The following is a 15,225-nucleotide window of genomic DNA, read 5'->3' as shown; positions in this document are numbered from 1 at the left end:
ACACACACACACACCTCCTGCTTACAATGCCTGGGTGAGAGTCACCAGAAAGACTGCTGCAAGATCTGTTGGGCTTTCCAACCAAGAACCATTAAGGAGAGGGGAGCAGTATCTCAAAATTCTCTTTATGGAGGCAGCTCTCTGACCTCAGTTGGACCCAGGCCCCAGGGACCCTGCTCCCAGCACGTTGTCTTCTGCGCGAAGCACTCTGGTGCCGTCTTTGAAGGATCCGACGCCAAAGAAAGATGCTGGCAAGGAAGCTTGGCATCGAGCCTCTTGGGGATATTCCAGCCTTGAGCACTGGTCCCAATTGCCAGCCCAGAAAAAAAGAGGTCAGAGAGAGGACAGTCTCCCTCAGGTGGCGATAACCTTGGCCAGGAGAGTGTCTGAACTCCAGGCCCTAACCTCAGAGCCCCCTTATACTGTGTTTTATAAGGACACGGTGCAGCTCAGACCTCATTCTGCTTTCCTCCGAAAGGTTGTATCGCAGTTTCACATTAACCAGGACATCTTTCTCCCGGTGTTCTATCCTAAGCTGTACTCACTAGATGTCTGCAGGGCGCTCTACCTGGAGAGGACAAAGCCGTTCAGAAAATTAGTCCAGCTATTCTTGGCTGTGACAGACAGAATGAAAGGCCTACCCATGTCATCACAACGCATTTGGTCATAGATCACATCCTGCATCCACGAGTGCTACAACCTGGTGGGGGTTCCCGCACCCCTGATCACTGTGCACTCCACCAGAGCGCAGGCTTCGTCAACAGCGTTCCTGGCACAGATTGCTACTCAGGAAATCTGCAGAACAGCGACATCGCCCTCCATATACACTTTCGTCTCGCACTATGCAATTACCCAGCAGTCCAGAGATGATGCAGCCTTCTGACGAGCAGTGCTCCAATCAGTGGACGACTCCAACCCCACCTCCTGAACTTGGGCTTGCGAGTCACCTGATGGGAATCGACATGGACAAGCACTTGAAGAAGAAAAAATGGTTACCCACCTTCTCATAACTGTTGTTCTTCGAGATGTGTTGTGCATGTCCATTCCAATACCCACCCTCCTACCCCTCTGTTGGAGTAGCCGGCAGGAAGGAACTGATGGAGTGGCGGGCTGGCAGGGCCCTGTATTAGGCTCCATGGAGACGGGACTCCGGGGGTGCCCAGCCCGACCCTCTGGTTGCTGCTAGGGGAAAAATCTTCCACCTACTGTGCACGTTTGTGCACACACACCTGATTGGAATGGACGTGAACACCACATCTTGAAGAACAACAGTTACGAGAAGGTGAGTAACAATTTTTTTTAAAAACACTTCAGAGATGATCTCCACAATGTTCCTTGAGAGGCCGTTCTGCAGTCTAATAGACCTCCCTGTTAAGATTCCACTCCTTCTCAATATTTAGCCTATATTTTCCTCTGCTCAGTTTCATCCCATTACTCTTAATTATCATTGCCCTTATCTATCTGGTTTCCAGTAAATTTTGCAGTGCTCGTATCAAAGCCAATTAGAATGAATTTTTACATAGGATTTTTTAGACACAAACACAATCACCTGCCCAATGCTCAAGTTAAGAAGTGGAAGTAATAGGTGAGCATGCTATGTATTCAGTGCTGCCAGTTAAGAAATGAAGGGTGGGATAGATGATGGGAAAGACTTCAAGCAAACTGGGTTGTTTTCCAGATGAAGGCTGTCACAGCTTGCTCAAACTTTCCTTCCCATAGAACAATAGCTTTTGTTGTTTTGGTTTTACAGTTTGTACTTGGGTTCACATCTCTTATAAAGATGCCTACTTTATTTGTTTGAAAAGTGCAAATGTAAACTATTGGATGAGTGCCATGTGATCAGGTCTCCCTTAGTGGCTGGCCCTTCTGGAGAATCAGAGCCTATTACTGCTACCCGCTAATGGAGCAGCTGTTTTAGTTCAGCAGGTAGAGGTCTATGCTTTTGATCTATCTAATCTAATCTAACTTTCACTAATCTTAACCGTCTGTCTGCCTATGTAAAACAGTTATATTGCCCCCATCACTGCAGTAGCTGAGCTTTTGGTGCTGAAAATCTTGCAGTGGGTTTGTTCCTCAATCATGTCAGATTGTCATAAGGATGCTAGTTGGTGGGCATGCCCTGTGCTTCTGCAGGCACTTAGGTAGATGCTTTATCTTTGAAAGTAAAGAGTGCTCTTTTTTTCCTGATGGTTATCTAAGAAAGAAAAGATTCTGGTAGATTGCATCTGTTTGAGAATATACTAAAGGATCAAAGCTCTTTACATTGTCAGTGGAGCTGTTTCTCCTTTTGCAAAACACTTAGGAAAAGAGATCACATTTCCAGCCCTTTTGAAGCCTGTTCTATGTATCTGAAGGGCCAGTATGGCAATTGGGAATCACCAGGTTGGAGGAAAAGCCTTAGCCACACAGCTCTTTCCCATTAGTCATGGCTCCTTAACTAGCTGTGGTGATGGTAGGCTGTAAGTTGTTGTTGGACCTGCTATGTCAGCTCTACACCACCAATGAATATCCCTACATCAGAGCTATTCCCCTGTGCCTGGCTGAGCCAAGTTTAGGTCTGCTTTGCACAGGGAATGTTACACCAAAGCAGCCACAGCACCGGGGAGCCTATGGCTATTAAGTCTGTTTTCTTTCTTCTGCTGCTCTGCAAATTTATTTATTTATTTTTGCATTTCTGTATTAGATAGGGAACTTCTCTTTAGCATCACTCATGGATATAATATTCATAGTTCCTTTCACATAGTACGCTGCCTTGGATTAGCAGTGAGTATGGTATGGACTCTGAGAGGGCTGATGTGAGACTATTACCAGCCACAATCATGTCAAAAAACAGTGTAGCAATTTGGACATCATCTTTTTGTTGTCTAACTTTTCTTTCCTGGTGGGATAATACAAAAGTGTCATAATGAGGTTTTACTGTTGATATGATGATAATACTTGTTTGTACCAAAATAATAATAATTCTCCCATAGTAGAAATAGTAATGTATCTACTGGCTTGTATCAGTAACATGCTGGTTGATGCCATTCCAACAAAAAATGTTTGTGAGGTAGCCACAATCTATCCACTCCTTTGATAGCCTTACCAAACACTCTGATGTAGTTGTAAGATTTCTCTTTTTAAAGGCTTTATTTTTCCCCTCCTAAACATGCTGGGGTTTTTTTTTATTTTTTTTGTTTGTTTTTTCTGCAGGGTTGGCGCCCCAATCATCTCCAAAAGTGTTAACAAAAGGAATGGTCATGAGGCCAGCTTTGTTGAACTCCCAGTCAGAAAGGAATGATGAGGAACTTGATCCAACTTGTGCCGCTGCAACATTGAAACTTATCCAAGATAAGCTGCCTAAGTTACCATCCCTAAACACCAGGTCATGATCATTTTATTTGTTTTAGAAACATCACTATGATGTTCCTTGGCTCTTTTAGTTACAAAAGCACTCCCAGAAAGTACACCCAGAAATGTGGCAGGCTAGAAGAGGTTAGGCCAGGGGTTCTCAAACTGGGGGTTGTGACCCCTGAAGGGGTCTCAGAGTTATTACTTGGGAGGTCATGAGCTGTCAGCGTCTACCCCAAACCCTGCTTCGCCTCCAGCATTTATAGTAGTGTTAAATATTTAAAAATGTGTTTTTAATTTATAAGGGGAGTCATACTCATAGGCTTGCTGTGTGAAAGGGGTCACCATACAAAAGTTTGAGAACCACTGGATTAGGCTATAAAATATTACTCATTTGTATTTAAAATACTTTTTTTATACCCAGTCTTAACACTTGCGTGATTAGAAATCAAGGTTTTGCTAATCATTTTTTGTAGATTCTTTAGAAAATCTTTTACTAAGAACTTATCATAGGGATCCCATCCAAAAATGATTCTGTTTTCTGGGGGAATGTTATGGTTTGCAAATCCTAATACTAGGTTAGCAAATAAATAGTTTCAAAAGCCTTGGATTTCCTGGTGACTTACTGTGTCATAAATGCCAGCTATTGAGGCCTGTCATACTGATTTCAAAGACTATCGTTTGTCAATCCTACTCAGAGCTTCCTGAAATTTCAGTCCTGACTATGAATTACCGTAGAATCTCAAAGTTATGAACACCTTGGGAATGGAGGTTGTTTGTAACTCTGAACAAAATGTTATTGTTGTTCTTTCAAAAGTTTACAGCTGAACATTGACTTACTAAAGCTATGAAACTTTACTATGCAGAAGATAAATGCTGCTTTAACCCATCTTAATTTAAATGAAACAAGCATAGAAACAGTTTCCTTCCCTTGTAAAATCTTTATTTTTAAACTTTCTCTTTATTTTTTAGTAGTTTATGTTTAACACAGTAGTGTATTGTTTGCTTTTTTTTTTTTTTTTTGTCTTTACTGCTGCCTGATTGCGTACTTCCGGTTCCAGATGAGGTGTGTGGTTGACCAGTCAGTTCGTAACTCTGGTGCTCATATCTCTGAGGTTTTATTGTAGCGGAGATTGATATGCCATGCTTGCAAATCTCTGAGTGTGGACCCTAGTATTCCCTGTGACTGGAGTAACCTGCTAATGGACTGGCATCTCCCCAAATGACACTTGTATAGTGTAAAAAGCTAGCAGAAGCTGAAGCACAATCTTGCAAAGGCAAAGTGCTGTACTCCATTAGTTTTCTAGAGGGTTTAATCAATATGGCAATAACAAACTAAACTTAAAAATTTAGATTTCTAAATTCAAAAAAGATGTTTGTGTTTTAATACTATAAATTAGTAAAACCATCATAATTTGGGCTACTGAAGTGCTTAGGCTCTGCAACTTCATGTTTTGGGTTTAGTGAATTGTTATCTAACATTGCATAACTGGTAGTGGGCATTCTTTAGTCAAATAGTGGAAGGCCATCCCTTTACTTGCTAATGATGCACCTGGTAAAAACCCCTTTATACTAATATACTTTGGAGTACTGTGTTTGAGAACAGCTAACAACCTTACCTACCTCTTTTCTTTATACACTTGTGTCCTTCTGTAACACAAAACTTCTGCTAAGGGAAAGGTAGAATTGGTGGTGGTGCTGAAAACCCCAGTAGTGCAAGTCTGGGAGATGGAATGCTGTGGACACAAAACAAGGATGTTGCAATCTACGTAATGACAGTACAAACATGGACATAAATCTACAGAAGCAAGACGGTTCTGAATTAGGTTTTCAACAACAACTTCACTGTGGCTTTTGTTGTACTACACCATCTATGATCCATTATTACATCACATACAGACCTTTAGGGTCCCACAAGCTGCTTTAAAAGATTTTTTCACAGTCATGAGCTGAGTGTTAATATAAGCTTAACAATATATTGTGCTCTGCTTGTATGACAGCATCATACTCTATATCCTAAAGAACAAACCAACTAAAGTAGATAGTAGAAGTCCTAGTGGATCTTAGATAACGTGAGTGTTGGTGCAAAAGGTTAGCAAAAGCAGGGAAATAATTGTGATCATTATTGTTCTCTATTGACTTTTTATTATCTTTCTCCAGTGCATCTGCAAATCCCAAGCCAGCAGCTTCAGGAGAGCTTGACAGTGAGACAAGAAAACTAGAAGAAGAAAGAGCTAAAGCTCCTATAATACCCTTTGGATTAGATCTTTACTACTGGGGACAGGACCAGCCAACTGCTGGCAAAATTCTCAAGTAAATACAGTCTGATTTTTCTTTTAAGAAACAAAAAGATTGGTTTAGTCTGAGAGGTTGTGCAGGGGATGAACCCTACTGCTTCTGATAATAATTACTTTTCTCCTTTCCTTTACAGTAAGTGATCTATAAACATTCTTAGTAACTTTAACTTACAATTAGATGTATTTTGAGGGGATAGGATTTGAATTAAGTATTTTAGTCTTTCAGAGCATATCTGTATTTATGGTAGCACCTAGTCCAGCTGAGAGAGAGGCCCCATGTGCTCAGTGCTCTACAAACACAATACGAGACAGACCCTGCCCTGAAGAGTGTGCAATCTGAATAAGACAGACCAATGGTAGAAAAAAAGGATTATTCCCATTTTTATAGATGGAGAACTGAGGCACAGAGAGATCAAGTCATTTGCCCAAGGTCACACAAGAAATCTGTGGCAGAGCTAAGAACTACACCCAGATCACCTGAGCCCCGGCTTGAGTGCCTTAACAATACAACTATTGTTCTTCCTTGTTTGGGAAGGTGCTGTGCTTTCTTGTACACAGAGTGGTGCCAACTTTGTGGCAGGACCAGCAACACTAGGACAGTTTACACCTGCACCTCAGAGATTTGTTTCTAATTGGCAATTTTAAAACCTATTCATAGCGCTGTAATTTTTATTATTAACCTGGCATTCAAAGTCGTCCTTCCATTTTTTGTTCACATTGTAGCTAATGGGTATGCATCTGCTCTCTCCGAACAAGCAGGAGATTTCCATTTCCCTGACAAAGAATGTATCTGTATCTGCTGCAGAAATTGGCACTGAAGCACCACAAAACTGTAGGGCTTGTAAGTCCCACACTGGGTTAAAACAGGTAAAAGATTGGAAGTATGTGTGTGTTGCTAATCAAAAAGGTAAACTCTCATGGCCTCACTGGTATTACTTTGAGTTTGTTTTCTTACCAAAGCAAAACAGCTTAATCACAATTAGCTTTGTGTGGATATCTGTAGTAATAATGGTATACAAACAAACCATAACTGCTGCAGCAGCATGAAGCCTGGGGGTAATAGCATAATCAATTTTTCCACATTTCTGCACAAATGTGGAACATCAGTTTCCCTGGCACAGGGTCTTTTGTTCTTCCTTACATTACAGATGATGATGCTAACACATTTTCTCTTTCATACTGCACTTTCCAGAAGAACAGCAAACTTCATGTTCTGCTGTTCTTCCCTAACTCGTTGATTTTCTAATGCCTTCTTGGACAGAAACTCAAATGGTAATTGATTTCTTATTGTCTTTTGTTACGATTCACCCAATTTGATTTAGCTCACAGAGGTAACGTTTGCAGAAAGTAGCAATAGTAGTGGCAGTGTTTCTGTGCCCCAAATCATGTAAAACACTGCACAGACTTTGTGTTATTGAGCAGTCACTATGGAGAGTGAAATTTGACACAGTATGATGCTTTAACACACTGCCTCCCAAGTCTGTCCTGTCCTATGAAGTGAATTCTTTAAAGTTGATAGAATGGTAAAGGTTTTCAGTAAAGCCATAAGAAGTATTTGTCTGTGATGCTGCCTAAACAGTGGAAAGGCTTTATTTTACATTGCAAATGAGTTATTCAAGTCATAAGTGAAATCAGAAGCATATTTGACTGCCTGTCTGCCTCGTGTGTTTTATTTTTATGCTTCCCAATAAAATAGAGGGCACACTTCTAAACCTTATAGCCTATAACTACAGATATGCCGACCTAACCAAAGATAATTTAAGTAACTGCACACACATTATACCATTATCAGTGGGGTAGCCATGTTAGTCCGGATCTGTAAAAGCGGCAAAAAGTCCTGTGGTACCTTATAGACTAACAGACGTTTTGGAGCATAAGCTTTCGTGGGTGAATACCCATTTCGTCGGATGCATGTAGTGGAAATTTCCAGAGGCAGGTATAAATTTGCAAGCATTATACTGTTGACACCTGGGTAGAATATACTTACTGAAAAATTAGGAGAGACATTGCCAGATCCTTTGACTTTATCTGTGGTAGAAATAAATACCTTACAAGATGCACTGAAAAATAAAGGAGGGGATATATGCAGCTTTTATGTAGACTTGTTATTTTTTAAATCAGATGTAGAAAATCTTCAACCTTCAGTTGCTTTACATTATAACTTGTTAATAACACTATTCTGAGAGTTTCTACAGGGAGATATATGTGGTATATCTTGACTTTAGTAAGGCTTTTGATACTGTCTCGCATGACCTTCTCATAAACAAACTAGGGAAATACAACCTAAATGGAGCTACTGTAAGGTGGGTGCATAACTGGTTGGAAAACTGTTCCCAGAGAGTAGTTATCAGTGGTTCACAGTCAAGCTGGAAGGACATATCAACTTGGGTCCCTCAGGGATCAGTTTTGAGTCCGGTTCTGTCGATATCTTCATCAGTTATTTAGACAATGGCGTAGAGAGTATACTTATAAAGTTTGCAGACAATACCAAACTAGGAGGGGTTGCAAGTGCTTTGGAAGATGGGATTCAAATTCAAAATGATCTGAACAAACTGGAGAAATGGTCTGCAATAAATAGGATGAAATTCAATAAGGACAAATACACAGTACTCCACAGCTGAACACATACAAAATTGGAAGTGACTGCCTAAAAAGGAGTACTGCAGAAATGGATCTGGGGGTCATAGAGCATCACAAGCTAAATATGAGTGAACAGTGTAACATTGTTGCAAAAAAAGCAAACATCATTCTGGGATGTATTAGCAGGAGTGTTAGTATTGTGTCCAGTCTGGGTGCCACATTTCAGGAAGGATGTGGACAAATTGGAGAAATTCCAGAGAAGAGCAACAAAAATGATTAAAGGTCTAGAAAACATGACCTATGAGGGAACATTGGAAAAAAATGGGTTTGCTTAGTCTGGAAAAGAAAAGACTGAGAAGGGACATAAGTTTTCAAGTACATAAAAGATTATTACAAGGAGGAGGGGGGGAATTGTTCTCTTTAACCAGTGAGGATAGGACAAGAAGCAATGGGTTTAAATTTCAGCAAGAGCAGTTTAGGTTAGACTTTAGGAAAAACTTCCTAGCTGTTAGGGTGGTTAAGCACTGGAATAAATTGCCTGGAGAGGTTGTGGAATCTCTGTCACTGGAGATTTTTAAGAACAGGTTTAACAAACACCTGTCAGGATGGTCTAGCTCAGTGGTTCGCAACCCACAGACCACTTGCAGCCCAATCAATATGTAGCTGCGACCCATGTGACATCCTTAGGGCCATAAAAGTAGTATATATATTGTGTGGATGCATCCCACATAACACAGAGAGCTCATATGCGGCCCACAATGGTAAATAGGTTGAGAACCACTGGTCTAGAAAATACTTAGTCTTGCTTTGAGTGCAGGGGACTGGACTACAAGACCTCTTGAGGTCCCTTCCAGTCCTACATTCTGTGATTCTATGAGATTGTGATTATCAGGAAGCTAATTTTTAATGGATGTTTAATTTAGTCAGCAGCTGATGTACATTAATCTTTTCTCAAGGAGAGTACTATAATGGACTCTACAAAGAAGTTGGATTAAACTGTATTTTCAAAAAGTATCCTCAATGTTTAGCCCAATGACAGTAGCCCATTAAGCTGTTATAAGAACTCTTAAATTCAATATATTCTTTTCTCCCTCTGTATGTGGAACTCCTATTAATACCTAGTTATTCACCTGTATTGAGGACAGACTGTCTCTGAGGGCTTGGCTGCACTTGCAGATGTAGAGCACTGGGAGTTAAACCAGCTTTTGGAGACTGCAGCAGAGAAAACGCTGCTGTGTGTTTACACTGTCAGCTGCAAGCGCACTGGCGTGGCCACATTAGCAGCTCTTGCAACACCACAAAGAGCAGTACATTGTAGTAGCTATCCTAGTGTGCAAATGGCTGCAGTGTGCTTTTTAAATGGGGGTCAGGGGTGGAATCTGACAGGGAGTGTGTTGTGTATATGAGGGGGGGAGAGCGTGTGTCAGCATGCTGTCTTGTAAGTTCAGACAGCAGCAGACCTCCCTCCCCCTTGCCTGCCTCTCTTTCACACAAACTCACAGCAGCAGCATTCCACAGTAATGGTTTGCTTTGTCCTGGGGCAGATAAGCGTGCTGGCTGTCAGAAATGGAGCTTTGAAAGGGGAGATCCGCATACCTGCAGCTGAGTTCAAAACAATGACAAGAGTGGCCACTTGACTTCAGGGGATTATGGGGTGCGTTTCCGGAGGCCAATCACAGCGCAGTAATGGAAGAAGTCATCCACACTGACACCCAGGTGTTTCAGCTGGGGCGCAGCAAGCATTATGCTTCTCATAGAGGTGGATTACCAGGAGCACTCCAGCTGCAGAGTCCAGGCACTCTAAGTGTGGACGCCTCAGGAGTTAGAGCGGCCGGGGCTGATTTAATGCGCTCTAACTTGCAAGTGTAGCCAAGTCCTAAGTGCATTGGTTCTTAAACTGTGAACTACAGAGTTCTTCTTCAAGTGCTTGTTCATGTCGATTCCAATCAGGTGTGTGCACGCGCACATGCACAGTAGCTGGAAGATTTTTCCCCTAGCAGCATCCATCGGGTCGGCCTGGGCACCCCCTGGAGTTGCGCCTTCATGTTGCTCAATATTGAGCCCTGTCGACCTGCCACCCCCTCAGTTCCTTCTTACTGCCAGTGACAGCTGGAACTTCCCTGTGCTCTTGTCTCAACAAGTGCATTTAGCAGTTTCTTACGTTGCTCTCCATTAGTTTTCCATTGTTCGTTAATAGTTAGTAGTTCATTAGTGTTAGATAAGTTTTCTTCTACGCTTTCCTGACGCCAGGGCATGCCAGGGTCTCCGGGCTTCAAAGCCTGAGGCGAGTGTATGTCCAGAAGCGAGCCTCACACCTCGTGTCTAAAGTTTTTAGGAGAGGACCATCAGAAGGATCGTTGTGCCATTTGTAAGACCTTTAGGCCCAGGACTTTAAAAGACAGAGCAGCGCCTGAAGGTCTTGTTAATGGAGGCAGCACTCCACCCCAGCCCAACGCTGGGTTAATGGACCCTGTGCTGAGTACTTCCTCCTCGGTGCGGAGTGCTGCGGCACTGTCAACACGAGCACCAGTGCCGGGTAAGGATAAGGACTCACGGCACCATCCCGGCTCCACTCACGGGTCACATGCCACACACAGGCACCGCTCACAATCGCTGGTGCCGCAAAAGAAGAGGAGGCTGGAGTGGGCCTGCTGGGCATTCAGGAGGAGGAAGCAGTGGAGGATGCAGATCCAATGGTGCACATCCTCACCCCCTCTGGACCTGCACATAATGCCCTGCCCCTCATAAAGACCATCTCTGACACCATGAAAACTCTGTGGCAGACCCAAGGCTCGTTGCCCACTAGAGTTAAGTGCAACGAAAGACACTACTTTGTGCCGTCCAAGGGTTATGAGCATTTATACACGCATTCCACACCTGACTCTCTTGTGGTTGATGCTGACAACCAGCGCAAGCATCAGGGCTTCCAGGGACCCTCCCCAAAAAATCAGGAGGTGAAAAGGCTTGACCTTCATGGGAGAAAGATCTACTACACTGGAGGCTTACAGCTCCGCATTTCAAATCAGCAGGCCATTGTCAGCAGGTACTGCTTCAACACATTTGGGGCAATGGCTAAATTTTTGGAGCTGTTGCCGCAGGACTCCCGTGCTGAGTTTTTGGCTGTTGTGGAAGAACGGAAGCTCATTTCCAGGGCTTCGCTACAAGCTGCACTAGATAGATACTTGCTATGTCTATGGCCATGACTTTGAAGAGGGGCTCCTGGCTCCAAGTCTCAGGCTTGCCATATGAGGTCCAACAAACTATTCAGGACCTCCCCTTCGAGGGTTTGGCTCTATTTTCCAAAAAGACGGATAAAAGGCTGCATAGCCTGAAGGATTCGAGAGCCACTCTCAAATCGTTGGGCCTCCATACTCCTGCTACACAGCATAAACATTTTAGGCCGCAACCTCCTCCACATTTCTACCAGCCACAGAACCGTCAGGGCTGCTCATGGAGGAGGAACAGGAACAGCAGAAGGTGACCGCACCCATCTTCAGGCCAGGGCTCTGGCCAATATAAACAGGCCTTTTTTAAGGCGTAGTTGAGGATAGCGCACTAGATACCCAACTGGATCCACCCAACTGTCCCTTCTCATCCCTTTTTTACCGTGCATAGTCCCGTATCACCTCAGACCTTTGGGTGCTCCACGCGGTAGAGAGGGGATACTCCATTCAATTCTCTGCCCTCCTGCCTTTCCACCATCCTTCCCCATCTCTCCTCATGGGCAGCTCCTTATCCACGAGGTGCAGTCGCTCCTATCTCTAGGGGCAGTGGAGGAGGTTCCTCAGGAGTACAGGTGCGAGGGCTTTTACTTCCAATATTTCCTTATACTGAAAGCCAAAGGTGGCCTGAGGTCCATCTTGGACCTGCGAGAACTCAACAACTTCATGAAGAAACTCAAGTTCCGCGTGGTCTCTTTGGCCTCAATCATCCCATCACTGGATCCAGCAGACTGGTATGCTGCCCTCAACTTGAAGGACGCGTATTTCCATATCATGGTCACTCAGCTCCCCATGAAGTACCTAAGGTTTGTGGTGAACTACCATCTTACAGTCCTTCCTTTTGGCCTGTCAGCAGCACCTCAAGTCTTCACCAAGTGCATGGCAGTTGTTGTCACCGCGTTCTTGTGCAGGAACCAGGTACAGGTGTTTCCATACCTTGACAACTCGTTGATCAAGGGCTGCTCCAGGACCCAAGTGGAAGCACAGGTCAGATTTATCAGAGCCACCTTCGACAACCAAGGTTTCCTTCTAAACGAAGCAAAATCAACACTCTCCCCCATCCAGAGGATAGAGTTTATAGGGGCAGTACTGGACTTGACCCAAGCCAGAGCATACCTGCTGTAAGCAAGGTTTCAGGCCCTGACAGATATCATTCGAGGCATAAGACAGTTTCCCACCACCACAGCAAGAAACTGCCTAAAGCTTCTCGGACATATGACTGCCTGTACCTACATTGTGCAGCATGCCAGACTCGGGGTTTGACCTCTTCAGTTGTGGCTCGCATCAGTGTATATTGTTCAGCCCGGGACAGCTTGGACAGGTTCGTGACCCTGCTGTGCTCGGTCCTCGACTCCCTCATCTGGTGGCTCGACCCTCAGGAGGCGTGCTCAGGGGTCCCCTTTACCAGTCTGCAGCCGTGTCTCTCGCTTGTGATGGACGCATCAGACTTAGGCTGGGGAGCTCATCTGGTAGACCATAGGACTCAAGGTCTCTGGTCTCAGGCCGACCTGGCTCTCCACATCAACATCAGAGAGCTGAGAGAGGTACGCCTAGCATGCCAGACCTTCCATGCACACTTAACGGGACATTGTGCATCAGTTATGATGGACGATACAATAGCAATGTTCTGTATCAACAAACAAGGGGATGGGGGTTCCACGTTTCTTCGAGTGCTTGTTCAGGAGGACCACGTCGCTGCTCTGCAGATTTCGTGAGTGGGAACCTGAGCCAGGAAAGCTATTGACAAAGCTTGCGCCTCAGGAAATCTGCAGAGCAGCATGTGGTCCTCCAGACATACTTTTGCCACGCACTATGCGATTACCCAGCAGGCCAGAGACGATGCGGCCTTTGGACGAGCAGTGCTCCAATCAGTGGAAGACTCCAACCCCACCACCTGAACTTTGGCTTGTGAGTCACCTGATTGGAATTGACATGAACAAGTACTCGAAGAAGAAAAAACAGTTATGCATCTTCTCGTAACTGTTGTTCTTCGAGATGTGTTGTTCATGTCCATTCCAATACCCACCCTTCTACCCCTCTGTCGGAGTAGCTGGCAAAAAGGAACTGAGTGGGGGTTGGGTCAGCAGGGCCCTATATTGAGCACCATGAAGGCGCAGCTCCAGAGGGCACCCAGGCCGATCTGGGGAAAAATCTTCTGGCCACCGTGCACATGCGTACGCGCACACCTCATTGGAATGGATGTGAACAACACATCTTGAAGAACAACAGTTACGAGAAGGTGAGTAACCATTTTTTCTTCCAGGTGGTCCATGCAGCTGCTTTCATTCCAGTGGTGATCCCCACCGCCTTAGAAAATTTCACTAGTCACATGCATGCATTTTCAAGCAGAGTTTCCTTTAGATTCCTCTGCTTGCTTGGGTTGTTGCACAGGAAATGAAGGCTGCAATCCAACAAAAGCACTTAAGTAAATGTGTGCTAAATTTCATGCATATGAGTAATCCCAGTGAAGTCAGTGGGACTATTCACATGCTTAAATGCTTTGTTAGACTGAGCCTTAGTTCTTATAATAAGTTTAGTTGTTTGTCATATAAATCTAACTATGATCAAACTTGCTGGCAACATCAAAATTGGAAGGGTAGCAAAAACACAGGCAGACAGAACCAAAACTGCCAAGTAACCTTGAGAAGTGGGGGCAGAAGGGGCTGCAGGCAGTGAGGAGAGATAAAGTTGAGATCTCTTTTTTTTTTTTTTAAAAAAAAAAGAGGAAGTAAAGAGCACAGCTACAAAATAGGATGGGAGTGGACATAGCCAAGTGGCTGCCCCCTTTGCACTGAGGTGAGTTTATTTTCATCTTGTCTCTTTAACATTCTCCTAATATTAGTTATTCATGTAACCAAGCATTTGCAGAGATGATGTGTACCAGGTGGTCCATTAAAGGACTTCTGTCCTACAAAGTTATACACAACCCCTCACCCCCACCCCCCAAAAAATGGAAATCCACCACCTTTGTGTACTGCATAGGGAACATGCACCTAAACAAAATAACTCTAGTTTTCAACATTGCTTTGTTCTTTTTTCATTTGCCTGCAAATATAGTTGTGAAAGAGTTGTGGGGGTGGGGGGAAATGGTTTATAAAGGCATAGTCAATGGAAGTGCTTATGGCTATGCAGACATCAGTCCATTATTTAAGCTCAACTCCCTAAAACATACCAGGCATCTTAAGGAAAGCTACAAAGAGGAAGACAACTGTTTTTTATTACATTGAAAAATACTGGATACAGATGTTTTTTTGGAGGGATTATGTTAAAATATCAAATGAGGCTGTGTCACACAGGGTAAGTTAGCCTGTATGCATATCATGAGTACCTCTTCACTTTAGCATGAATATAAATATTTGATAATTTTAGGGAAAAAAATCAGACCACCAGGGGGCATTAGAATTTTACTGCAAGTTTATGTAAGGCTACTTTGTGTATAGCAATCTAAAATATTAGTATACTTTTTTTAGGGATCCTATGACTTCATTGTGGCTTTATAAAACTGTTGATTTAGAGCTTGAAGTCAGTCCTATTTTAGGGAATTAAGAAAAAAAATCAAGCACAGCAGAATGAATCAAACTTACTTTTATTATCCATCACCTTACAATCCCACCACATCATTTGTAAAGCTAAAAAATACTTCATTTTTCAAGAGTTTCACTAAAATATTTATATATTGTAAAGGGTCTTTTCTTGGAATGTTTTTTTTAACAGTGAGAGTATAAAGACATTTTTGTCATCGTAAATTACGAGATGCATAGCCTCATAGAAGATTAGAGTTGGAAGAGACCGCAGAA

General features: G+C 43.4%; 1 protein-coding gene across 8 annotated transcripts in view; it reads left to right on the top strand.

Moving 5' to 3' along the window:
* UVSSA (UV stimulated scaffold protein A) overlaps window positions 1–15,225 on the top strand; it is a 93,649-nt gene that overhangs the window by 50,416 nt on the left and 28,008 nt on the right. For all 8 annotated transcript variants that reach the window (XR_012158763.1, XR_012158765.1, XR_012158766.1 and 5 more), the window contains exons 9-10: window positions 3,193–3,364; window positions 5,491–5,643. Coding sequence is in view for 3 of the 8 variants with exons in the window: in XM_073342783.1 (XP_073198884.1) it covers window positions 3,193–3,364; window positions 5,491–5,643 (325 nt within the window). In the remaining 5 variants the exon portion in view is untranslated. The remainder of the gene's footprint in view (window positions 1–3,192; window positions 3,365–5,490; window positions 5,644–15,225) is intronic.

Source organism: Lepidochelys kempii, chromosome 4 (assembly GCF_965140265.1).
Source record: "Lepidochelys kempii isolate rLepKem1 chromosome 4, rLepKem1.hap2, whole genome shotgun sequence".
Classification (NCBI taxonomy): domain Eukaryota; kingdom Metazoa; phylum Chordata; order Testudines; family Cheloniidae; genus Lepidochelys; species Lepidochelys kempii.
The sequence above is the reverse complement of the archived record's forward strand: the minus strand, read 5'-3'. Positions and strand labels throughout refer to the sequence as shown.